Source organism: Mus musculus, chromosome 3, assembly GCF_000001635.26.
Source record: "Mus musculus strain C57BL/6J chromosome 3, GRCm38.p6 C57BL/6J".
Classification (NCBI taxonomy): Eukaryota; Metazoa; Chordata; class Mammalia; order Rodentia; family Muridae; genus Mus; species Mus musculus.
Genome location: NC_000069.6, coordinates 95829850 through 95856907, shown reverse-complemented (window position 1 = coordinate 95856907; position 27058 = coordinate 95829850). Strand labels below are relative to the sequence as shown.

At 41.3% G+C, this 27058-nt stretch overlaps 1 protein-coding gene across 4 annotated transcripts; it reads left to right on the top strand.

Moving 5' to 3' along the window:
- Positions 1–1022: 1022 nt before the first annotated feature.
- Prpf3 (pre-mRNA processing factor 3) lies at positions 1023–26784 on the top strand. Of its 4 annotated transcripts, XM_006502081.3 has the most exons (17): positions 1032–1159; positions 3271–3464; positions 5215–5345; positions 7118–7213; positions 7847–7993; positions 9060–9143; positions 9313–9533; positions 11677–11983; positions 12556–12722; positions 16159–16238; positions 20351–20494; positions 21165–21264; positions 21441–21554; positions 22706–22824; positions 23072–23155; positions 24286–24347; positions 25943–26293. In XM_006502081.3, the coding sequence occupies exons 5-17, from the start codon at positions 7976–7978 to the stop codon at positions 26087–26089; spliced, it is 1647 nt and encodes a 548-aa protein (XP_006502144.1). In that variant the 5' UTR covers positions 1032–1159; positions 3271–3464; positions 5215–5345; positions 7118–7213; positions 7847–7975; the 3' UTR covers positions 26090–26293. The 4 variants fall into 4 exon arrangements, 3 of the variants coding, with proteins under 3 accessions (NP_001303680.1, XP_006502144.1, NP_081817.2); NR_151629.1 differs by lacking the exon at positions 7118–7213 and having other exon boundaries at positions 1023–1159; positions 21383–21554; positions 25943–26784; NM_001316751.2 differs by lacking the exon at positions 7118–7213 and having other exon boundaries at positions 1023–1159; positions 25943–26784.
- The last annotated feature ends 274 nt before the right edge of the window (positions 26785–27058 follow it).

Genomic DNA, 27058 nt, shown 5'->3' with positions numbered 1-27058 from the left:
AGGCATAGTGGCTATAAATTCCAGAAAATTAAGACTGGGGGATCTTTGAGTTGAAGGCTTGGTGGCACACACCTTTCATCTGGGCCACACCTTCTGCTGGAGACCTACATAAGGACATTGGAAGAAGGAAGATTCTCTCTCTCTTCTCCACCTGCTTGTCTTGTGGGACTGAGCAACTGCTAGATCCTTGAACTTCCTTTCATAGCTGCTGCTGCCCATTGTTGGGACTTGGACTACAGACTGTAAGTCATCAACAAATCCCCTTACTATACAGAGACTACCCATAAGTTCTATGACTCTAGAGAACCCTGACTAGTACAAAGCCTAAGTTAACTTTTATGAATACGGTAGATGATACTACAAGTACAATAAGGAAAAAAAAAAGAAAAAAGAAAAAAAAAGTGGGACTCTAGAGCGTCAAGTATCAAAATTAAATAGGGCGGCCAGAAAGGCTTCTCTAAGGCTAATTTGAGCACAAACCCGAAGTAGAGTGGAGTGCAAATCTTGTAGTTTTCTTAGTAAAGAGCCATGCAAGGCAGAAAGCGACAAGCGAGAAAGTAGTCTGGTTTCTGAGGCTGAGCTAGCAATTGGAATACTGTTATCCCTAGAGGTTAGGAAGTGAGGCAGGTTTTGGTGTTTCATTGGCGAATGGGAAGCCAGGGGATAGCTCTGAATCTGTTCTTTTTTGTTGCCTGGTCTCTGGTATCGATTTTAAATTAGGGAGGCAAAGTTAAGGGAGGGCAGCTAATGCTAGAGATCACAATTTTTTTTTTTTTAAACTAGAAAGGACACTTTGAGTACGAATGTGGACGTCCTTGCTTTTAGTTCTAAGTGATAATCTTAGCGCACTAACTCTTTGGACCCGAGGGAATGTGATGCCAACCGATTTCTGCTCCGGGAAATAATGCCCGAACTAACGTTGGCATCGCTCCGGGACAACCCGCGGACTAGGCTTTAGGATCCCGCGGCGCGTGCGCCCCGCGGCCGGCACCTTGATACCGCGGCTGCGCAGCTGAGGCCCCGCCTTCCGTAGTCACGTGCCGTAGGGACCGCAGCGTGGCGGTGTGTGGCGGTAGCGACGGCGGGCCGTAGGGCAACCGGAAGGTTTCCGGTTCCGGTGTAACGTTCGGGCTCCGTCTCAGGGGCTGAAGTTTGTGAGGTGAGTAGTGGCCCCGCGCCCGAAAGGCTGTAGCCTTCGGTGCGAGCGGCTGGACAGGGCGGGAGTGCTCGGCGGGAAGCAGGCTGGGAGGACTCCCTGGTTCTGTCCGGGGAAGAAGTCAGAATGGGCTGGCTGAAGGCAAAGGGCGGGGGCGGGAAGCAGCAGGGTGGGCAAACCTGCCCTGAGGTGAGGAGTTAGCGCGGACTCGGTGGGGCCGGGGCCAGGTGGGAAGATAGCAAAGACCGGAGCATGGGGTTCCAGGGGCTTGTAGCGTAGAAAAGTAAGGAATCCCTTCGGAAGATGAGATTCTGCTACCTGCTCATTCAGAAGACAGCGTTCTGCCTCCCTCCCCTTCCCCTTCCCCTTCCCCTCCACCCCCCAGCCCCCCACCGACGCTGACGCCCCCTCGCTATTAGAGTTGAACATCTGGTTAGTGACAACTCTACTGACTGAAACTTTCTTATCCATTGACTGTTTCGTTTGCACATTCGGGTCGAATTTGAAGACATCCATTTGTTAGTATATTTCTTGAGCTTACATCCAATATGCTTAATATGCTTCACCTATTACTCTGGATTTTGAAAATTGCTTAAACTTTCTAGCCTATTATTCAATTGTAGTGGGTTGTAAGTCCCATTAACATGAGGATTCTTGGCTGTTTTGTTCACTGCTGTGTGTGTCCTTACATGCAGTAAGTATTCTGCTTGACAAGAAATAGTAACTTAAGTATTTATTGAATGGAGTGTTATACCAGATGTCTCATTTTCTAAGATAAGTATACTGAGGCTCTCGGGAATTAACTTGCTTTCCTAAGGGCTTATGAATGGTGGTGCTTACTATATTCTATCTTAAATGGGCTTTCTTCTCCACTTTTAGTGCCTGTGGTTGCTTTCTTTTTGATAGGCAGTATACTGCTATCTCATGATGGCCCAAAAAAGCTATCCCAGGATTATTCATAAAAGTTGTCACTGAGAAACAGCCTTCCAGATTCATTCAGATGTATTAAATACTGTGTATTGACAGATCTTATGAGAGAGAAATCTGTCAAGAATGTAGGAGCTAATTAGACTGCATCTTTTTTTTTTTTTTTTTTTTTTTATGACAAGGTCTCATGTAGCCACCGGTGATGTTGAACTCTGTAGCCAAGGCTGGACTTGAACTCCTGATTCCCCTTGTGCTGGGATCACAGGCTTGTATGATCATTCTGAGGTTGCATTTTTTAGATGTCTTTAAACATCTTGAAAGAGTAATTCCCAGATCATACTAAGATGCATGGCAGTGCTAAGAGGAGGTCTTATGGGAAGTTGAGGTCGGTGCAGTCAATAGATTGACATGCAGCCATTAGGAAGAAAATCAGAAATTAAGTTATCTTTATGCTGGTGAAGATGTTGAGATTTAAGATTACCCAAATGTAAGCATGAATAGTGTTGAAATTTTTCTCCAACTGTGTTAAGTAATAAAAAAATCATGTTGGTGTATAGAATACTTACCAGCATGAATAAAACTACAGAGAAAGGTGACAGCATTCTTAAGGATTATGAGATTTAACACAGGAGGACTGACTTGAATAAACCCTCTTCTTTGAATCCGTTAGACAAGTTTTAGGTCAAAGTTAGGTTAGAGAATGGCTTCCAGAGCAGAAGTTGACTTCTAGATTGACTCTTCAGATGTTCTGTTTGCCAGTCTTTTGTGTGACAGGGTCAGAGTTAGAACCCATTCCTCAGATTACGTTATTCCTAGTTTGTTCATTCTTTAGATAGCAATGATGACTGATGCTGAGTTAGAATTAAAATATCAAATGAGTGGGGCATGGTTGTATGCTCCTAGAATTTCTCACTGGGCAAGTGGAGACAGGAGAGTTGCCAAGTGTTGAGTTCTGTATGAGCTACATTGTAAGACCGTATCTCAAAAAAAAAAAAAAACAAAAACAAAAACTAATGGACCCCTTCCTTCTGTTTTGAAGCTTGGTTTTAGGGAATGTATTTCCCTTCATATGAAGTGGAGAGATGTGCTTGGGGTTGAAAATAGGAATGGGGAAAAGCACTCTTATTATGCTATTATCTTGATTGTTTTGTTTTCCTTTTCTCTGACTCTTGCTTGGTTTCTTTTAGGTGTAGTTTTTTTGTCCCATTGGAGCTCTCATTCTCCATTTTCTCCGAAATGGCGCTGTCTAAGCGGGAGCTGGATGAGCTGAAGCCATGGATAGAGAAGACGGTGAAGAGAGTGCTGGGCTTCTCAGAGCCCACAGTGGTCACTGCAGCCTTGAACTGTGTGGGGAAGGGCATGGACAAAAAGAAGGCGGCTGGTGTGTACCTCTCTCACTCTTCTGACGTATAGTGATTCCAAACACTGATTTGAACTTCCCCAGGTTGTCCCTGTTAGGAGCATTAAAGGAAAGGTGGTGCTAGCCCCCTTCTCCTTTTGTTATTTGCTTGTTTTGAGACAAGGTCTCCTGTGTAGTTGTGTCTGACTTGGAACTCCTTAGAGATCCACCATCCTCTGCCTCCTGAGTGCAGGGGTTAACAGTGTGCACCACTCCCTCCTCCCCCTTTTTTATTTAAAAGACAGGGTCTCATGGAGCCCAGTCTGGCTTCCAGCTCACTAGCTGAGGATGGCCTAAGACTTATGAGTCTATTTCCTCTACATCAGCAGCTCTCCAGCTGTGGGTAGTGACGCCACAGGAGTCAAATATCAGATATCATGTATATCGGGTATTTATAGTACGATTCATATTGGTAGCAAAATTACAGTTAGGAAATAACATCAAAATAATTTTATGGTTGGGGTGGCCACAACACGAGAACTGTGTTAAAGGGTGGAGTCATCAGGAAGGTTGAGAACCGCTGCCCTACATCCTGAATTCTGTGATCACAAGCATGCACCACACCTGATGTATGCAGTGTTGGAGACTGAGGAAACCAGGACGTAGGCAAGCACTCTACCAACTGAGCCACACCTCTCTCCCATTTTCTCCTGTTACAATGGGAAGAACTTAAAAAAAACCAATTTTTCTCTTATTATTTGTGGTACATTGTAAATTACAATCTTTGGTTACCATACCAAATCACCTAAGTCAAATTTGCTTAGGAAATATACTACAATCAAAGATTGCTTCTGATTGACATCTCAAATATGAAAGTATAAGATAAGTGAAAGGTACAGGGAGGTAGGTTTTGTTATGGGAGGTCTTCCATAATTTGTTGTTGTTATGAATTAAGGTGATATTTTATCTTAAACTGGTTTTAGGGTGCTGGGGGTTGCACCCAGGCCCTTCTACCTGCCTAGCAAAGTATTTTCGACAGCGCTACTTACCCAACCCTCATTTTAAACTGTGATGTTCAACTTAAGCATCAAAAATGGCTGTACTACTTTCTGCTCCAAAAAAAGAAAAAGAAAAGAATCTTTACCTCATACAGCAGGGTCATTAAGTATACCAGAAACTGGGAATTAAGTATATCAGAAACTGGGAATTCTGCAAAGAAAATTGTTTTAGTTACTATGAAGACAGGGTACCACACTTGGGTCCATTGCAAGAGCAGTATGTGCTCTTAACCATCTCTAGTCCCCTACAAAGAAGTTCTTAAAACTTTGCTGGGCAGTGGTGGCACACACCTTTAATTCCAGCATTCAGGAGGCAGAGACAGGTGGATCTCTGAGTTTGAGGCCAGCCTGGTCTACAGACTGAGTTCCACGATAGCCAGGGCTACACAGAGAAACCCTGGCTCAAACAAAATAAAACAATAACAAAAAAAGTAAAAACTTGGGCTGGTGAGATGGCTCAGTGGGTAAGAGTACCCGACTGTTCTTCCAAAGGTCCAGTGTTCAAGTCCCAGCAACCACATGATGGCTCACAACCATCCATAACAAGATCTGACGCCCTCTTCTGGTGTGTCTGAAGACAGCTACAGTGTACTTACATATAATAAATAAATAAATCTTAAAAAAAAAAAAAGTAAAAACTTTTCCCCTCTTTTTTTTATTGTCTATTTATTACATCTGGTACTGGACTGTATGCTTTGACCTTTTTAATCTATGGCCTCTTTTTTTCCTGCCAGATCACCTGAAACCTTTTCTTGATGATTCCACTCTCCGATTTGTGGATAAGCTGTTTGAGGCTGTGGAGGAAGGCCGAAGCTCAAGGCATTCCAAGTCTAGCAGTGACAGAAGCAGAAAGCGAGAGTTAAAGGTAGGTTATGGTTTGTTATCTAAGAAGCTCAGCAGTGTTTGGAACGATAAGAAACGTGCTGAGCTTACCTCGCTCACACTTGGCATCTACTATTAGAACACCTAATATTGGGTATGGGGATATAGCTCATTAATAGAGTGATTGCCCGGCATGCATGAGGCCCTGGGCTCAGTCCATTACTGCAACAAATAAATAGATAAAAACAACAACAAAATAGAATACGTAGAGGGAATCTTAGAATTAAAGTAGAGGAGTAGGGTTTTCATTATCATGGTCTATGAGTGAAGTTCATTTGAAGTAGTTCAAAGAAGTAATTGATAGTCTGGTCCTTTTTTCACATGTGGTTTTGTTTTCACTGTTCCCTCCTTACTACTACCTATAGATTGAGCAATCCAAGAATCTTGGATTGCTTGAAGCCTAGACATGCTTCAGATTATTTCCACTGCTGCCTGACTGTAGACCTCATTCTTCCTCATTAATAGACATTTCTATGTAATGTACATGGAGATAAGATTCCTAAAAACAACTTCCATATAGCCCACATTGCTCTGCACCCTACTGAGGGTCACTGTCTTCATGAGTGGGCCAAGTAAAAGAGTTAGAAATACTCCCTTTTCTACTAGATGCATATTCTGTGGTTGCTGTGTAGTCGTGGCCTTTTAACATGAGCAGTGTCAGTGGCTGGTCTCTCTTACCTCAGTTCCCTAACATAGCCAGTTTCTCTATCTCGCTTCCCTTTGGCTCTCTTGGATTTTTGGTTGGTCGGTTCTGAGATAAGGTCTTACTATATATAGCTAGCTCAGGCTTTCCTAGAACTGATGTGCCCAAATGCTAGGATTATATGTGTGTACCAACATGATCAGGTTGTCTGTTTTCAGTAAGTTTTCTTTTGCTTATGAATCGTTCTTAAAGACTCATTTTAAAATTTTTATTTATGTATATTATATGTATGCACACAGGTGCCCACAAAGGTCAGAAGAGGGTGTCAGATCCCCTGGGGTTTGAGTTACAAGGAGTTGTGAGCCACTACATAGTTGCTGGGAACAAACTCTTGTTCCTGGAAGACAGCGCTCACTCTTAACCTCCAAATCATCTCTCCAGCCCTTGTTTTGGATTTTTGAGACCAGATCTTGCTACCAAGCCCAGGTTGTCTTCAAGCTCAGAGGTTCTCCTGGCCCGGCCTCCTGAGTGCTGAGATTCTAAGCATGTACCATCATCATACCCAGCTCTAAAGTGCTTTTGATACCTTGCATATCAGTTGCTTTTCCTGAGATACACACAAAAAAAGAAGCAGTGTCTGCTTGGGGTCTGTAGCCATGCTATATGACCAAGAAAAATAGAAATTCCTATCCCTTTTGTTTTTTGAACATTATAGAGTGATCAGAGAAAGCAGACTTAGTTCTTGACTTAAGTAGTTTGATATTTAGGAGTGAGGAGTTGCAAGAAATCAGTCACAGGTTACAAAATGTGAGTAGCAGTTTTGTATACATTTGCAACTGGTTACAGAATTTCAGACTTGTGTTAAACTTAAGAGGAGAGGATTAGACACGTACTGTACAGATCAACACAGTGAGGGTTGTGTTACAATAGTACATGCTGCTGTGAAGGCCAAGCTCAGGCTGTGAATGGACTAACTACATGGGGTGGGATAGTAGGAATGGTTTCTTGAGGGAGATATCTAGATAGCATGGGATATGGGTCCCATTTTTGGTCCATTCAAGTCCCCACTCCACACAATATATTATGGGAGAGTCCTTTTTCTTGAACTGTAGGAGTTCCAGGAAGCGCTCGCCCCTGGCTGAGGATATGTCCTTGCAAAACACGAGCCCTCCTAGTGAAGAGGGGATGTCACCCAAAGCCTACCACCGGTGTGTACATTTGCTTTTTCCCATTGTCCCTTCCAGTTGGCCACTCTTGGTCCTATTAAATTCATTTTGCAAATTAGTCAACATATTTGAGTTCCCATTGTATGATAAGAAGAAAATGTTATTGGGGAATACTAAACAAGAACAAGCCTCTTTTCTGGAAGAACTTAGATTTTAATTGGGAGAAAGTCTACCTAACACGTGGCAAACAGTGTCAGCAGTATAATGTGGTCTAATATGAGCCGAGCTCTAAGTGCTGAGAGGATGTGAAAGAACAGTTGGATCAGAGTGGGATGAGATGATGAGGAGAACTTCCTGGAGGAGGTGAGTTTTAGACAGGATTTGTGGGAAGGAGGAAGAGCATTACAAATGTAGGCAGTAGCACTGGCAAAGATCTTGAGATGGGAAAACTTATCAGAACATGGGAATGAAATTTGCTTGAGTGGGGTAAGAGAATGATGAAGTTGGGTGAGATGGTCCACTTGGAGGAGTATCTAGAGACCCTGCTTCTTGCAAGTAGTTATTTGAAAGGTTGTCATATCCCCTGGGAAACCACAGGATGCTGGTAGGGTTGGGATGGTTGTTCCTTTCCCCTAGGGAGGGGTGCAATTCTTCTTTCATCTTGGGTTCCTTTAGGAGGTGTTTGGTGATGACTCTGAGATCTCAAAGGAATCATCGGGGGTAAAGAAGCGGCGGATACCCCGTTTTGAGGAGGTAGAAGAGGAGCCAGAGGTGATCCCTGGACCTCCATCAGAAAGCCCTGGCATGCTAACAAAGCTCCAGGTTAGTTAAAAGAAGCAAAGGGATTTTGTGAGTTGTGGCACCAGGCTCACAGTGATCATGATTTGAGTTTGTGTTAACCATTTGAGGAAGTTTTACTTTTTCCTTTATATTTTAGCAGTCTTTGGTTTGATCAGAAGTAGCCCAGCTAAGGATTATTGACACTGTATTTATTGAGCACCTAGTGTGTTACTTCATCGTTTGCCCAGTTGTCTGCCTCATCAATGTTGGAAAATGAAATGAAATGATAGCACTTAGCTTGACTATATCTTTAGAGCTTCTTTCTGCTCTTCGTTAGAACATAACAAGCATCGAAAGAGGCCTTGCACCATTGCCCATGCATACCTACAGTAGGAATTCAGGGGCTGATAACATGATCATTAACATTTTTAAAGACAAAGTCTTGCTGTTACCCTAGCTGGCCTCAGACTCAGATCTGCCTGCTAGTGCTTCCCAAGTGCTGAGATTAAAGGTGTATGCTACCATGCCTGGCTGATAACCATGATTTTTAAACATAGTATGAATTTTTATGTGCATGCAGGAACCTGTGGGAGTTAGAAGTATCAGATACCCTAGAACTGGTTAGAGATGGTTGTGAGCCACCATATGGATGCTGGGACCTGAACTCAGGTCCTAAACAAGAGTGATTGGTGCTTTAGCTGTGAACCATCTCTACAGCCTCCCTGTCCACTTGAATGTAGGAATGAATGTTAGGAAGTGTGCATGTACTGCTTCCCCTCTTTTAGATTGATGAGAGGTTAAGGTATTAATGCCTTATCCAAAGAAATACAGGCAGAAAGTGTGGTACAGTTCTAACCTCATATTGTCTGAGTCTCAGTCACATATACTACCTAATATATCAATCCTAACATGGGGGGAAAAGATTGAAAAATTCTAGTGCTTAAGGGTATAGGCTTATCTTTAGCAAATTTTCTTGTCTATGGTATAGATAATATATTTATTGTGGAGACATTCACAATCTTTTAGGTCTCTAGAACTGAATGCTTTTTAATTTAGGAACATTTATGGGAGGAAATAATCTTTTCCACCTTTTCCCTCTGGAGAACAGATCAAACAGATGATGGAAGCAGCAACACGACAAATCGAGGAACGGAAAAAACAGCTGAGCTTCATCAGCCCCCCTGCACCTCAGGTATGGTGCCTGATTGCTCGGAAAAGAAGAGTTAGCACAAGGTTGTTGTCATTCATCCACATGAGAGGCCGGAAAGGGCTCCAGTTGTCCACCATAATCTGCCATGCTGTGTATGTATCTGTATGCCTATCACACACTCTCTGATTTCTTTTAATCTCTTGTCTTATAGCCAAAGACACCTTCTTCTTCCCAACCAGAGCGACTTCCCATCGGCAACACTATTCAGCCCTCCCAGGCCGCTACCTTTATGAACGATGCCATTGAGAAGGCGAGGAAAGCTGCCGAGCTGCAAGCCCGAATCCAGGCCCAGCTGGCGTTGAAGCCAGGGCTTATTGGCAATGCCAACATGGTGGGCCTAGCTAATCTCCATGCCATGGGCATAGCTCCACCGTGAGTATCTTTCACACAGTCCCATATCACTTCTAAAAGTTCTGGGGTAGTTATTTAAAGGTAATTTACTTGAATATTACTAACTTTTTTTTAAAAGACGTATTTATTTTATTTATTTTATGTACGAGTACACTGTCCTGTCTTCAGAAACACCAGAAGAGGGCAGTGGATCCCATTACAGATGGTTGTAAGCCACCATGTGGTTGCTGGGAATTGAACTCAGAACCTCTGGAAGAGCAGTCAGTGCTCTTAACTACTGAGCCATCTCTCTAGCCCGTTACTGACTTTTTTAAACTCAAAGAACATTAAATAATTTCTTAAAAGTTTCCCTTTCTTTTTTTGGTTTTTCGAGACAGGGTTTCTCTGTATAGTCTTGGCTGTCCTGGAACTCACTTTGTAGACCAGGCTGGCCTCGAACTCAGAAATCCACCTGTCTCTGCCTCCCAAGTGCTGGGATTAAAGGCGTGCGCCACCACCGCCTGGCAAGTTTCCTATTTTTAATAAATGATTTTAATTCAGTTACATTTTTTGGCTTTATTGTAGTTTGTTGTCTGCTTATAACTGATAGAACTAAAATAATACTTTTCACTTAATAATGGAGGTAAGAATAGAATCAGATTTCTTGGCTTATTACTTAAGAGCTTCAGCCATTAACCAGTATTGGTCGAGACCATATGTTAGATGGGTGGCACATGGTGGTACATGTCTGCAACTCTGTTACTCAGGAGGGAGAAGCAAGAGTAGTGAGGTAAATATGAATCTAGACTAGTCTACCTAACAAGTTCTTAGCAAGTCAGAACTACATAGCAAGACCCTGTCTCGTTTGTGATTGTTCTGGCATCCCAAGACTAATTCAAGAACTTAGGAACAGATGATAGAGTTGCTTCCCATGCATCCCAGTGGTAGAACATCTGCCTAGTATGCAGGAGGCCTTGGGCTCTCAGACTCTTGAACCACCACAAAAGGGGTGGGGGTGGAGGGAAATGACCTGGAAGATGGTTCAATGGTTAAACTACTGGCTGCTCTTCCAAAGGATTCAGGTTCAATTCCTAGTATCCACATGGTAGCTCACAATTGTTTGTAACTCCAGTTCTGCAGGATTCAACACACTTACATAGACATACATGTAGGCAAAACACCAGTGCACGTGAAATAACAACAAAAGAAGCAGGGGTGAGGGTAGGGGTGGAAAGGTGGCTAAGTAGTTAAGAACACTTGCTGCTATTCCAGAGGACCAAGGTTTGGTTCCCAGCACCCACAGGTTGGCTAACAGCCATCTGTAAGTCCGGTTCTAGAGGACTTGAAAATAAATTTTGAAAAAAAGAGAAGAATTTGGGAATAAAATAAGATTAGATAATGGCCAAGTGGTAGTGGTGGCACATATAATTTCAGTACTTATGAAGCAGAGGCAGAGGCAGGGAATCTCTGAGTTTGAGGCTGGTCTGCTTGGTCTACATAATCTGGTCTATATCCTGTAAGTTCCAGGATAGCCAGGAGGAAAAAAAAAGTATGATTTTAGAATTAATTTCGTTAGATTATGCCCTGTATCTAAGTACTTAATTTGATGTATTTTTTATGGTAACCCATGAACTTGAATATTCTGTACAAATGCTCTAATACTGAGTGAGTTATATCCTTAGCCAATACTGAGATATATCTTCAGCCTGGTTTGATGTTTTATATTAACTCTTAGCTAAAAAGCAGAACTAATTTACATTGGTTTTGGTTTTTGTTTTTTTTTTTTACTGTTTTGTTGTTGTTGTTTCAAGATTTATTTATTTTATGTGTATGAATATTTTCCTGCAGGTATATCTGTGTAGGTCATGGGTAAATAGTGTCATCAGAGGTCGGAAAGAGGCATAGGATTCCCTAGAACTCAAGTTACAGACAGCTGCAAGCCCCAAGTGGGAGCTGAAACTCAAACCCAGGTCCTCTGCTAGAGTATCCAGCACTCCTAACTGTCCCCTTACTCTGATTTTTTTTTTTAATGGAGATTTTATAAAGCACTGACAAGATTGCCTTCCCTAAGGTTAATTTACAGTTGTCTTTGATAATTTTGACTCCTTTTGTTTTCTGTTGGGTTTTCCTTGCTTCAAGGTTCTATGTAGGATTTATTTCTCTGAGGGATGTTTTGTTTTTTCAGGAAAGTAGAGTTAAAAGACCAAACTAAGCCTACCCCATTGATCCTGGACGAGCAAGGCCGCACTGTGGATGCGACAGGCAAGGAGGTGGAGCTCACACATCGCATGCCCACCCTGAAGGCAAACATTCGGGCTGTGAAGAGGGAACAGTTCAAGCAGCAGCTAAAAGAAAAGCCATCAGAAGACATGGAGTCTAATACCTTTTTTGACCCCCGAGTCTCAATTGCCCCTTCCCAGCGCCAAAGACGCACTTTTAAATTCCATGACAAGGGCAAATTTGAGAAAATTGCTCAACGATTACGGACAAAGGTAATTTAGAAGCTCAGAAGCTGACACAAAGACACTTTTAGGTCCATATTTTTGGGAAATAGAAACATAATTTAAAACAGTGTAATTGGTTTAAGTGCTATATTCTTAGACTATTTATTGTTTACTCGGTTTCTCTTCCTGACTGCTTTCTGCTTGTATAGAGCACTCCCCATTGACCAACAGTTGAGGAAAACAGTTCAAAGCCAGTTTCCTGACTTCTTTTGATGAATGATAACCTGATGTTAGAATTTACTACAGAAAATCTACGTGCTTGGGAGAGTTGGATTGAATGTAGTTAATTAAATAGTCCCTTTTGTCTTCTCAGAATGAGGTTTTCGTAGAATCCCACTAATGTATATCTACAGTATGAGTGAAAGGAGAGACAAGAGTCAGAGGACTAAGTAAACTGCGTAAAAAATAAGGCAGTTTATCTTTCAAATCCTTTAGAAGTTGTGAATTCATTACATTAGGTATTAGAATTTAATAAGGGTTAAATTTGTTATTAAATTTGTAACTCGACAACTTTCCTTTGCTCCAACTTACCTTCCTATCTTGTTTGATCTTGCTCTTAGGCTCAATTGGAGAAGCTGCAAGCAGAGATTTCACAAGCTGCTAGAAAAACAGGCATTCATACTTCGACTAGACTTGCCCTCATTGCTCCCAAAAAGGAGCTAAAGGAAGGCGATATCCCTGAGATTGAGTGGTGGGACTCGTACATCATACCCAACGGCTTTGACCTGTGAGTGTTAAATGCCAAGAGAAAGGTGCTACAGACACCTCAAATACCACTTTAAATGCAAAGGGAATAGATAACTACACAACAGATTTTCAAGCTGTCTTGAGTTATATTTAGCTTTTGGGGTTAGTTTACCAAAATCAGAGACAAATAATGCAAAGTGAGTCTGAAAAACATATTTACTTCTTTATTTTTGCAGTGCTGGCAATGAACCCAGGGCTTATTTTATCTTGCCATATTTTCAAGTTTTATATTTTTTCTTACTATGTATTCTATATATTTTACATGTTTATAATGATCCATTTATAGGTCTAGGGACCTAGTTCAGTGGTTGAACATGTGCCTAGTATATGGAAGGCACTTAGGTCTGATCTCCAGAACTGCAAAAAAAAGAAAAGAAAAATGTTTATTGTTGTTTTTTTTCCCCCTTTAAATTTGTTTAGTTGTGTGTGTCTGTCTGTGTGCTCATACACATGCAGGTGTACATGCCCGTGTATAGAGCTCAGTGGACAGTTTTGTCAGTCTTTCCTTCTGCATTATTGAGATGGGTGTGTGGGGATGGGGGTGGGGGGTCACTCTTGTTGGCTCCAGTGTGTTACACATAGGATTTGGCCAGCCCATTCACTTTTTCCAGTTCCCATTTAGTTGTAAGAATACTGGAATTTCAGATGTGTGCCATTACAGCCAGCTTTTTTTTTCCTATTGTATGTGTGTGAATGGGTTTTTTGTTTGTTTTGTTTTTTTAAGATTTATTTATTTTATGTATGTGAGTACACTGTAGCTGTCTTCAGACACACCACAAGAGGGCATTGAGTCCCATTACAGATGGTTGTGAGCCACCATGTGGTTGCTGGGACTTGAACTCAGGACCTCTGGAAGAGTAGTCAGTGCTCTTAACCACTGAGCCGTCTCTCCAGCCCATGTGTGAATGTTTTGCCTGAATAGCCTGCATGTGTATGTATGTGCACCACATGTTTCCTTAGTGCTTGAGGAGGTCAGAAAAGAGGGTCAGATCCCCTGGACCTGGAGTTAGACCTTTTGACAAGTCATTGTGTGAGTGCTAGGAACTGAACCCAGGGCCTCTGGAAAAGCAGAAGTGGGTTATTTTGGTCGGTTGGTTAGTTAATTGGTTTTGCTTTTTTGTTGTTGTTGTTTTTTTTATTTTTTGATGGCTTTATTGTTGTTGGGTGTTTTGGGTTTTTTTTTTTTGACATGTTTTTTCTAGATATCCCTGAAAACTTTGTAGTGGTGTTCAACACCACCTCCCAGCCTAGTAGAATAGAAGTGTTTTTAGCCATTGAGCTATCTCTCTGGTCCTCTTGCTTTATTTAGTAATTGATTACTTTTCATTCTTTTTTTTTTTTTTTTTAGGTTTGTAGTGGGATTCTCTGTTTTTGTTTTTGTTTTTTTATAAGATTTATTTATTTTATATATAAGTACACTGTAGCTGTCTTCAGACGCACCAGAAGAGGGCACCACTGGATCCTATTACAGATGGTTGTGAGCCACCATGTGGTTGCTGGGAATTGAACTCAGGACCTCTGCAAGAGCAGTCAGTGCTCTTAACCACTGAGCCATCTTTCAGCTCTCATTCTTTTTCTTTTCGTAGGTTTGTTTTTTGTTTTGCAGGGAGAGATTTTGATATAGAGTCTCACTATGTAGCCATGGCTGACTTGAAACTTACTATGTAGAGTGTCCTTAAACTCAAAGACATCCACCTGTCTCTGTCTCTGTCTCCTGGGTACTAAGATTAAAGGTGTGTACTGTCACTCCTGGCATTTTTTTGAAGTATCAGTAATACACTATAGTAGCACTCAGAACCTCATGCAATTTAAGTAAGTGCTTTACTACAGAATTATATCCCTACCTATTGGACAAAGGTTCGAAATTTATTGGTCCAATAATAATAATAATAAACTTTTATTAGCTTAGTGTAACTAAGTTTGCTCAGTTGGTAAACTATTACTTTCTGTTTAGTCTAGGATATGATTTCACTAGTTAAAAAGCCTGGTATGGGAACTCAGAAATTAAGAGCATTTAATTAGGGGCTGGTGAGATGGCTCAGTGGGTAAGAGCACCCAACTGCTCTTCCGAAGGTCCGGAGTTCAAATCCCAGCAACCACATGGTGGCTTACAACCATCTGTAACAAGATCTGACCCCCTCTTCTGGAGTGTCTGAAGACAGCTACAGTGTACTTACATATAATAAATAAATAAATCTTAAAAAAAAAAAAAGAGCATTTAATTAAATTAACTCAGCATCCAAATGATGGCTTACAACCAACCACCTGTAACTCCAGTTCCAGGGGAATCCAACTCCCTCCTCTGATCTTTGCAAGTACCGGGCACATATATAGTACACATACATAATTGCATGCAGAACACAAAATAACCTGTGTGTGTGTGTGTGTGTGTGTGTGTGGAGGAGGTGGGGAGAGGGAAAGGGAACAGGTGTGAGCATACCAGGAATTATATAATGGTTTGGACCTGTAATCCCAGTACTAGGGAGGACAGGGATAGGAGGATCCCTCCAGTTTACTGGCAAGCCAGTCTATAAGGTGGAGAACGATTGAGCAAGTCACTCAGTGTCAGCTCTTTTGGCCTCCATTCAAATGTGCACACACATGCGCAATATACACATGACAAAAGCTTTATTGGAGAACTATGCATCTGTTTCTTTATTCTGATAATGGCTTTAGCAGCCTGTGTCATAACCTTTTTTACTTTTCAAACCATTTATTTGTCAGCTTGTTTCTTGGTGACTCATTGTTGCTAATCAGAAAATATATTTGGAGCTGGAGAGATGGCTCAGTGGTTAAGAGCACTGACTGCTCTTCCAGAGGACCTAAATTCAATTCCCAGCACACACATGGCAGCTATCAATTGTTTTTAACTCCAGTTCTGGGGATCTGTGTGAGGCGGGATCTGGCGCCTGTACACAGACATACATGCAGGCAAAGCACCAGTGCACATAAAATGAAAATTTATCAAAAAAAGAAAATAGGCTGCCTGTCAGGGATATCGAAGCTGAGATTAAGATTGAGAATGACTGGTATAAAGATGTGCAACATTGGTGGTTTGTATGTATGTCTGAATGAGGATGGTGGGTCTCCTAGAACTGGAGTTAGAGACAGCTGTGAGCTGCCATGTGATTGCTGGAAATTGAACCTGAATCCTCTGGAAGAACAGCCAGTGCTCTTAACTACCATGTCATCTCACCAGCCCCAACATGTGCAAGTTTCATGAGACTTCTTGTTTGGAAAGTTATGTGTAACCTAAGTAAATGATATAGGTAGTACATAATATAGTAGAACAGATAGAAAATGGATATTTTTTCATTATGTTTCTAAACTATTCTGTTTGGTTGTTTGTTGTCTAGGCTATTTTTTATATCATCTCTACCCACATATCTTGTTTTCTCTTCTTCCTCCAATTTTAGTACAGAGGAAAATCCCAAGAGAGAAGATTATTTTGGAATCACAAATCTTGTTGAACATCCAGCCCAGCTTAATCCTCCAGGTAATGTACAGATTATCCAACTAAGGTTCTAGATCACGCAGCATTAGCCACAGAATGCATGAGCTTTCTGTCTGTGCTTTCCAACCTATAGCCACAGGTGATTTTTTTGTTTGTTTGTTTTTGTTTTTTTGTTTTTTCGAGACAGGGTTTCTCTGTGTAGCCCTGGCTGTCCTGGAACTCACTTTGTAGACCAGGCTGGCCTCGAACTCAGAAATCCGCCTGCCTCTGCCTCCCGAGTGCTGGGACTAAAGGCGTGCGCCACCACACCCGGCGTGATTTTTTTTAAATGATTTATTTTTTATTTGCATTGGTGTTTTGCCTGCATGTATTATCTATGTGTTGGATTCCCTAGAACTGCAGTTGTAAACAGTTATGAGCTGCCATATGGGTGCTGGGAATTGAACCTTGGTCCTCTGGAAGAGCAGCCAATGTTCTCTGGCCACCTTTGCAGTCCCCTTGTATTTTAAATTTTAGTTAAGTAAAATGGCAGAGCTGGCTAGTGGCTACTGAGAGACATTGATATTAATTTGTGGGTATTACAAGCTGAACTTTTTATTTATTTTGGTATATTATTTGTTTATTTTGAGAATGGGTCTCACTATGTAGACCATGATTGTCAGGAATTTTTAGAGATCCTCCTGCCTCTGCCTCCTGAGTACTGGGATTAGAGATGTGCCCACCTTGTCCCCCTCCTCCCATCTGTTTTGGTTGTTTTCATGTCCTGGCTTCCTTTAGCATTCTTAGCATTAAAGCAACAAAATCTAGCTAACTCTTTGGGTGCCCAACATAGGCACTACTATATTATTTAGGTTACTTGTTATGGAATATAAGCCTATTTGTTCCTGTGTCTGGGTAGGGTAAGGGTTGTGGAGTGAGGAGTCTGTTAGAAATGCAAAGGTCTCTAGCCTGAGACACTGATAAATGGGAGATGTGCGCATTCTTTCACTTCCCCAAATCACTTGGGATTTCTTAGTAAAATTCTAGCAATGGTCACCCCATGTGTATGTATGTGAGTCACATGTTGCTGGCCCCATTTGTGATCTTTGACTTTATTCAGTCTTCTTTCCCCCTTTTTTATTTTATTGATTTTTTTTTTATAGTTAAGTCTGTTAGTTTGGTTAAAAGAGATAGGTGGTTTAGCTGATTGGGTCTGTGACCCCAGCATTGTGGGGAATTGTGATTCGATGTAAGCATGGGATACAAATGAAGACTCTTATCTATCTCAAAAGGAGAACATTTTTGCTTACTTGATTACCATATGTACTTTAAGATAAAGACAGCAAAGGTTGTAGTTGTGGGTCTGGTTTCCGTAGGTGAGTGCCTTCAGTTAGTCACTTAGAACTTGAAGAATTTTTCCATAGAACAGCTGAATGCCTTCTTTACAGGGTACATGCTTACTGGCAGGGCATAATGATGATGCTCTTATAATCCTAGTATCAGGAAGTTGATGTAGATAAATCACTTCTAAGTTTGAAGCCAACTTGGGGTGCATAAAACCTGTTTTAAACAAACAAACAGAAGAGAGATAAATAGATCTTAAAGGATTTTAATACTTTCCCTCAGGATGAACTGAGATAGTACCATAGTGACATTCACTTGGCCATAGTTCCAGTAAGTACAGAAGAATATATCGAGACCTTGAAATAACGGTCGGACATCCTTTGTCTTAAATGCTTGGGACAAAAGTTTTTCAGATGCTGCTTTTTCAGTCTTTTAGACATTTTCATAGCATTTGAGCATTTCTCATGTGGGAATTTGAAAATGTAATCATCAAAAAGTTTTAATTTCAAGAGATAGGGGTGGCTCATTGGGTAAAGCACTTGCTACACAGATGTGAGAGACAGACAATCCCTAGAACAAGCATCCTGCCTCAGTGTACAAAGTGGACAACAGTCAAGGAAGACTCCAATTAGCCTCTGGTCTACATACACACAGGTACATACATGTGGATATGCATGCGTGTCTGCACACCACACATACAAAACAAGTCAAGTTTAAAAGGCTTCCAGGGTTTCTGAAACTGGGAATATAACTCAGTTGGTAGAATGCTTGTCTAGCATGCATTAACTCCTAGGTTGGATCTCAGCCCTACATAATCCAAGTATGGTGCCATACACTTTTAATGTCAGCTCTCGAAAAGAGATGGGGGGATTGGGGATGGCTAAGTGGCTCAATTGGTAAGAGCACTGACTCCTCTCCTGAAGGCCTGAGTTCAAATCCCAGCATGGTGACTCACAACCACTCGTAATGAGATCTGATGCCCTCTTCTGGTGTGTCTGAAGTCAGCTACAGTGTACTTATGTATAATAATAAATAAATCTTGAGAGGGGGAGAGGGAGGTGTGTGGGGGGGTTGAAGGGAGACTGGGATATTAGAAGTGCAAGGTCATCCTCATCTACTGAATTCAAATACTGAATTCCAGCCAGCCTGAGATACATGAGGTCCTATTCAAAGAATCATTTTGGATTTTGTAGTATTGGCGATCTTAGGTTTTTAGATTAGGGACATTCAGCCTCTAATACAAATTAAAAATAGGAACTAGACTTAATCAGATTTTATGTAGCTGCCATAAGTATTTGTCAGAGGAATATGAGGATTTTTTTTTTTAAACAAACATGCTTTAAAAGTATAGGGATTTCTTTTTTTTAAGTTTTATTTTACTATCAAGCCCATTGGTGGAATTAGAGTGAGGTTCCAGCAAAGGTTTATTACTAAGAATCTGTATGTGTCTGGGGTGTGTGTGTGTGTGTGTGTGTGTGTGTGTGTGTGTGTGTGTGTCTACAGATGCCCTTGGTGATCAGAAGCTGGAGCTACAGGGGCTTGCTTGTCAGCCACCCAAGGTGGGTACTATAAAGTTGGATCCTCAGCAAGAGCAGTGTGTACTTTTTTAAATAATAAAGTTATTTTTTATTTATTTTTAAATTATTTATTTATTATATGTAAGTACACTGTAGCTGTCTTCAGACACTCCAGAAGAGGGAGTCAGATCTTATGGTTGTGAGCCACCATGTGGTTGCTGGGATTTGAACTCGGGAAGAGCAGTCGGTACTCTTAACCACTGAGCCATCTCTCCAGCCCCAATAAATTTATTTTTATGTAGGTGTTTATGGGGAGTTGGACAATGTGCGTGTATGTGGGTATATGCCAGAAACATACATATATAGGTGCTTTTGAAAGCCAGATCTCCTGGAACTAGAGTTTAGAGACTTTTTTTTTTGTTTTTTGTTTCTGTTTTTTGTTTTTTGAGACAGGGTTTCTCTGTATAGCCCTGGCTGTCCTGGAACTCACTCTGTAGACCAGGCTGGCCTCGAACTCAGAAATCTGCCTGCCTCTGCCTCCCGAGTGCTGGGATTAAAGGCGTGCGCCACCACGCCCGGCTAGCAGTAAGTATTCTTAACCACTGCACCATCTCCAGCCAGCTTCTTCCAGAGGGTTTCCTCCATTTCCTAGTACTGAAATTGAGCGCAGAGGTTGTACAGTAGTTAGCATAGCTGCATTGCCGACGCAAAATTTATTGTTATGTAGGTTAGGGAATTTCAAATTGTATTCCATAGAAGCAGCAAATTATAGAAAGTAGGACCCAAGTGGAGTTCTGGATTCTTTTACTTCCTCAGATTCTTAGCCAGTGCTACTGTTTGCATTTGCTGAAAGTGAACAACTTCTTAAAGAAAAAACATTTATGAGCCATAATACTTTCACTTAGTAAAAAAAATTATACTATCAGTCTCACCACTTAAAAATAACAAATAGCCAGGCGTGATGGTGCACGCCTTTAATCCCAGCACTCGGGAGGCAGAGGCAGGTGGATTTCTGAGTTTGAGGCCAGCCTGGTCTACAGAGTGAGTTCCAGGACAGCCAGGACTACACAGAGAAACCCTGTCTTGAAAAAACAAAACAAAACAAAACAAAACCAAATAGGTCAAGCACAGTTAGTGGATGCAGGTGATTTCAGCAGTTTTGAGGTGGAAGCAATAGGCCAGTCTGAGCTACAAAGCACGACTGTCTCTCGACCTCCTCCCTCAGATTTTAGTTGATGGTTTTTCTAAGTGATGCATACTCACCTAAATCCCTCTATAATTTATGCTTTGGTAACTCATTTTTCTTTTTAACAGTTGACAATGATACACCAGTTACCCTTGGGGTATATCTTACGAAGAAGGAGCAGAAGAAACTACGGAGGCAAACAAGAAGGGAAGCACAGAAAGAGCTACAAGAGAAAGTCAGGCTAGGCCTGACACCTCCTCCAGAGCCCAAAGGTATGTGCCTGCTGGCCTGCTACCATAGAGTGAGTGAGTCAGTCAGTCTGTCTTATAAAGGCACTTTAATGTCTTTGATGGTTTTTCTGAATCATTTACAGGATTTTTTTTAACCTGTGATGTTTTCTTCTGGCAGAACAACACATTCATTATAGAAGTCATTTAGAGCTTGTTTTTAATTATTTTTTGTTGTTGATGGTTGTTGTTTTTTGTTCCTGCTCTCAAGCACTGCTTATTTCAAGTCTGCTCAAAATTCACATTTTACAATAATTCCTACATTGAAAAATCTTACCTGCTTAACTCAGATTTTATAGTAGTTCAAACTATCTAAAAAATTCAGTATACTTATATCATAAAAAACATAAAACTTAATTTCTTATTTCTCATTTCTCATTCATTGGCATTAAAAATAAATAAACTCCACAAATATGCAACTATTGTTTTCTTGAGTATATAAATGTGTGTGTGTGCATATATATGTACACACACACACATTTATACATATAAACATACACACACACATATATGTGTGTGTTTGTATATATGTATGTGTATATACATATATAGAGGAGGCAATATACCTAGAAATAGTATATATAAATACTTTATCCTAGCTAGAGAAGTAATTTAAGAGATTAGGAGATTGATTGCTGCTTTCTTTCCATTGTAGTGAGAATCTCAAATTTAATGCGAGTATTAGGAACAGAAGCAGTTCAAGACCCTACAAAGGTAGAAGCCCATGTCAGAGCTCAGATGGCAAAGAGACAGAAGTAAGTGGGGTGCGGTAGGGTGGGATAGGGCAGAGCCCAGGACACTACCTTTCCAGACCCTCCTGGGGTTGGTATTGGAGGGAGGAGAGAGTCCTCTGTTGCTCTCTCTTTCCCTTAGCCCTGCCTCTGATCGGCAATGCCTTTCTCACTTGTGGATGTCCTTCCTGTCACGACAGAGCGCATGAAGAGGCCAACGCGGCCCGAAAACTTACAGCAGAACAGAGAAAGGTCAAGAAAATTAAAAAGCTTAAAGAAGACATTTCACAGGGGGTGCACATATCTGTGTATAGGTAGGTGTCCACATTGACAGCTGTCTCTGTTTCTTTTTTGAGACAGTGTTTCTCTACCTAGTCTCAGCTATCCTGGAACTCACTAAGTAGACCAGGCTGGCCTCAAACCTAGAGATCCACTGCCTCTGCCTCCCTGGTTCTCGGATTAAAGGTGCGGCCCATTATGCCCTCCTTGCACCTACATTCTCATTATCTTCCCAGTCCTTAGGACAAAATCACTGTGGCCTTCAAGTATACCTTATTCTTTTGTGGTAACTACTTCATTTCTCTAGAAAGCAGTAATTTTTTTCTTTATTACCTTGTCTTTATCCTGAGGATCTGTAGTAATAGGCCTTTCATCCACACTTCAGAATATATTTGTACCCAGGAAATACATTTTTACTTTTTTATTAATGTCTTCATTTTAGTCTAGGTTAAGTTTATATATGCATTCCACTTTTTAGATACACTTATTTCTACTAAATAGTTCTTTATCAGAAGTGGCACATTATAATAAAACTTCTGTTTATTCAGATTAAAATTTTTGGACCAGATAGGATGATGCATGCCTGTAATTCCAGCACACAGGAGGAACAGGACAGTTCTGAGTTTATGGCTAACCTGAACCACGTAGCAAGTTTTTGGCTATCCCAAACTGGAAAACAAGACAAATTCTAATAATAATAGAGGAGCACTTCCTGAAAGAGTCCCCTTCCTATTCTCTGATCTATTAAGATACTATCTATAGGTAACTACTATTTACAGTTTTTGATGTCTCCAGAAATTTTTTTGAATACATGGCATCTATACTATAGGCATCTAGAGGTGGCAGGATTTAAAGCTTTTTCTACCTTCTGGAACACTGGGCTTGCAAGCTTTTTTGGATGATAGTACCTCTCCTTCATTCATAGATTCTAACTACTTACTGTGAAGAAGTATAAGACCAGCAAAGGGAGGCAGAGGCAGTCAAATCTCTCGAGTTCAAGGCCAGATTGGTCTATGCAGTGAGTTCCAGGCCAGCCAGACTACATGATGAGACCCTGTATTTACAAGAGAATAAAAATATAACTGCATTCCAGAGGTCTTGATTTTAGATCCTCTGTATTTGCCATTCCATTCAGGCAGCTTCTAGTGATAAAACTGAAGACATGACTAAAGTTTCCCTCCTCCAGAGTTCGAAATTTGAGCAACCCAGCCAAGAAGTTCAAGATTGAGGCCAATGCTGGGCAGCTGTACCTGACAGGGGTGGTGGTGCTGCACAAAGATGTCAACGTGGTGGTAGTGGAAGGGGGTGAGTGCAGAGAGTTGAGGGAAACTCTCTAGACAACCCTAGCCCTAAAGCGATTGGCAGTGGGGAGAAGGGAGGAAGATTTCTGTGAGACCGCTGTTGTGTTTCCGATTCTGTGTGTCTGCAGAAGAAGTCTGTCCTGGTCCTGGGGCTCGTTCCCCTTCCCATTGCTATCTGAGTAGTAGATGGGCTCAGCTCAGAGGTTCTTCCTACTCTGTCATCTTTCCAACTCGCAAAATTCTCTTTTCAGGCCCCAAAGCCCAGAAGAAATTTAAGCGTCTCATGCTACATCGGATAAAGTGGGATGAGCAGACATCTAACACGAAGGGAGATGGTGAATTGGGGTTAGAAGGGATTACATGGGAGAGCTGGGGGAGGTGGAGTGATAGTTCTGTCTATTCTTCATCCATTCTTCCTGGAATAGTCTTGTGTTCAAGAAGTTTAGACAGAATGTTTTGTTTTGTGTGAGACAGGGTCTCACTGTATGGTACTGGCTGGCCTTGAATTCATAAGATCCACCTACCTATACTTTTTAAGGGCTGAGATTAAAGATGTGTGCCCCCTGCCCAGCTAGGTTGACTTAAACAGTACTGCTGCATACACCCAGCAGGCTTTTCTCTTTGACTTAGTTTCAAGTTCTGGTTGCAAGAGTGTATTTAAAGTCAGCAAACTATGCATTCGTGTGTACAATATCTAACCTGTATTATTCTTTACTTAAATTTCTTATTAGCTACGTCACGGTAGTTCACACCTGTAATCTCCTAAGAGTTTGAGGTCATCTTGAGCTATGGAGCAATTTTAAAGCAGCCTAGGCCACATGAGTCTCAAAAAAAGTTGGTATTTCTTTCTAATCACTCCAGACTAGTAGTATCCACCCATGACCCCAGCACTCAGAAAGTGGAAGTAAAAAGATCATGGGTTTGAAACCAACACATGCCAATGTAAAGCAGATATGGACTACATACAGTCTCTGACTTCCCCACCCCAACCCAATTCAAAAGACCATTGAATGTATAAAAAATAGATTTTCACATCAACAACAACTTTCTACTTTAAACAGGAAAGAATACTTTGGGTTTTGTTTTGAGACAAGGGTAGCCCTGGCTGGTCTGAAACTATATAGACCTAGCTGGCTTCACACTCAACAGGAAAGATAACTTTGGAGCTAGCATTAAAGTTTAGTAGTTTAGCACTTGTCTACCATGTTCAAGATCCTGCACACTGAGAGCCAGACAAGGTGTGGGGCACAGGTAAAGAAAGAAAAGATATATTTAGTGGGGCATGGTTGCTGAAGCTTGTAATCCCAGCTCTCAGTAGGCTGAGTCAGGAGGATGGTCTCAGTAAATAAATTTAATCCAGCACTTGGGAGGCAGACCCTGCTAAGTTGGAGGCCAGCCTGGTCTATGTAGCGAGAATCTGACTCAAAAAACAAACCAAATATTGAGCTTTTTTTGTCTTTTCCAGATGATGAGGAATCTGATGAAGAAGCTGTGAAGAAAACTAACAAATGTGTACTAGTATGGGAGGTTAGTGTCTCTGTAAAACGCTGCAGTTCAGTTGGCCGGATGTTTAGCGTGGTTTTTAGAAGTTGGTCTTTAGCGTGTGCCGGTGGGGAAGCATATGGAGAACAGTGGCAGTAGGAGTACACGTTCTCAGCAGGAAGGTAGTGCCCAGGCCTCAGACGCACAGTAACGCACGCACTAGACGGAAGAGTCCGGGCTTGCCGGGGAGCCAGTGATGAGTGCTTATCTAATGCTTTAGAGTCCGAGTTCCATCCTTGGCTTTACAGCAGAACAGGACCTGAGCCAGACGGTGTCAGGTTTCATTGCCTTATCTATAAAATATGGCTGTTATTTGATCTACCTGGCGTGTTGGTTGTAGTGAGAGTAAATTAGAGCAGGCCCAAATTCAACTCCCTTACTCAGTTGGCAGGGCTTTCCTCCTGTAACTCCAGGTCCAGGGGACATGACCTCGTGGCTTTGACAGGTGCCTGCACTCACATGAACACATTCTTTATTTAAATTTTAAAAGATTTATTTTTGTGTATGAGTGCTTTGCTTGCATATATATGTATATCTACATCACATACATGCCTCATGGAAGCCAGAAGAGGGTGTCAGATCTCTCAGAACTGGTACAGATAGTTGTGAGTCACTATGTGGGTGCTTAGAACCAAACCGGGGTCCTCTCTAAGAGCAGTAGTTATGCTTTTTTTTTTTTTTTAAGATTTATTCATTTATTTTATGTATATAAGTACATTGTAGCTGTACAGATGGTTGTGAGCCTTCATGTGATTGTTGGGAATTGAATTTTAGGATCTCTGTTCACTCTGGTCAATCCCACTCCGGCCCAAAGATTTATTTATTATTATATATAAGTACACTGTAGCTGTCTTCAGATGCACCAGAAGAGAGGATCAGATCTCATTATGGGTGGTTGTGAGCCACCATGTGGTTGCTGGGATTCGAACTTGAGGACCTTCGGGAGAGCAGTCGGTGCTCTTACCCGCTGAGCCATCTCTGTAGCTCATAAATAATTTTTTTTAATCTTTAAAAAAAAAAAAAAAAAAAAAAGTTCTTAAGGTTGGTACTGTTACTTAGTGTAGAGTGTTTTTCTTACATGCCTCACCCCATAGGTTCGATCCCCAGTACTTGGGAGAAAAAAAGTTGTTTACGTCTGTGGTTCCTTTAAAACAGTAACAGAAAAACAAACAAACAAAAAACATCCTCACCCCCCCCCCCAAAAAAAACCCCAAAAGGCTAAAAACCTTTATGTATAATCATACAAATATCTAAGACATGGGGTTATAATTACTTTATCATATAATCACATTTCAGCTAGGGATGTTGCTACACAAATGTTATTAGGTCTTTTAAAAGACTGTTAAGTCTTGTTTAAGTAAGTAGACATGTTAGAGTGCTTGCCCAACATGAATAAGGCTCTAAGTTGAGTTCCCAGCACTGGATAGGGTAGAAAGCTTATTACAATTCTGGTCTCTCTGGGGCATGGTGGTACATTAGGAAGTTGTAGTAGGATTTCTAATCCAAAGGGAGTTGTAGGCTCAACAGCAAGTTACTCTTTTCAAATAAGTAAATAAATACAATTTTCACTTCTTACCTAGGGTACAGCCAAAGACCGGAGCTTTGGAGAGATGAAGTTTAAACAGTGCCCTACAGAGAACATGGCTCGTGAGCATTTCAAAAAGCATGGGGCTGAACACTACTGGGACCTTGCACTGAGTGAATCTGTGTTGGAGTCCACCGACTGAGACTACTGTTAGCCCTTGTATCTTCTTTGCCTTTGTTTCTTCTGTCTTCTCACTCTACTTCCCAACCTTACCCCACCGTGCGTGTGATCTCAGAACTGTGCCAGGCCGATACCAGGGCAAAAAGACTACCAAGTTCACCCAGTCAGCCTGGTGCTACCCTCCATCCTGTATGTGCATATGATTAAAGAGTTATTTTTAAAATTAGTATGATATTTTTCATATGGTCATAGATATTAGAATTTGGTTTTGTGGGTGATTTTTCCATATTCCTAGGATCCTAGTAGTTTAAGTGTGTAAATGTCTGACTTCTAAGCAAATGGTAAGTACAGTTTTCTGGAGATAGTAAGTCAGAAAGTAGTGTTAAGTGGTTGTGGGATGAGTGGCCAAATGCAGTATGTATTTCTTAACCTTTATAGCTAGAATAATAAGGTCATATGTTGTTGGTTTCTTTAGGTCAAGTCCTAGGAAATTAGTTCTTCAAATGGGTATGGCTATTTTGATTGAAATAGACTACATACTATCCAAGGGCATCAGTTTGTAAACTAAGACAGGAATCAGTAATGTAGTTCAATTTCCACTGTTAATGATGCCATGTGACTCCTCTCAGCGATATGCTGAATAACCTTTTAAGAAGATTTAAGATAGGCTGTCATGGCCGGGCGTGGTGGCGCACGCCTTTAATCCCAGCACTCAGGAGGCAGAGGCAGGTGGATTTCTGAGTTCGAGGCCAGCCTGGTCTACAAAGTGAGTTCCAGGACAGCCAGGGCTACACAGAGAAACCCTGTCTCGAAAAAAAAAAAAAAAAAAAAAAGAAGAAAAAAAAAGAAAAGATAGGCTGTCATGGGGCCTACATCAGCCTCAAACTCGATATGTTCAGGGTCACCTTGAACTTTTATCCTTACTGGGATGGTGGTCGTTATATATGTTGTTGGGGCATTGAACTCAGGATTCTGGGCATACTAGGCAAGC

Excerpts from the sequence above, each read along its gene's own strand:
- Prpf3 (NM_001316751.2), top strand. The coding sequence starts at position 3,320 with ATGGCGCTGTCTAAGCGGGAGCTGGATGAGCTGAAGCCATGGATAGAG. Across the intron at positions 12,723-16,158 it reads ATACCCAACGGCTTTGACCT|TACAGAGGAAAATCCCAAGA; the intron begins GTGAGTGTTAAA and ends CTCCAATTTTAG. Across the intron at positions 20,495-21,164 it reads ACCTCCTCCAGAGCCCAAAG|TGAGAATCTCAAATTTAATG; the intron begins GTATGTGCCTGC and ends TTTCCATTGTAG.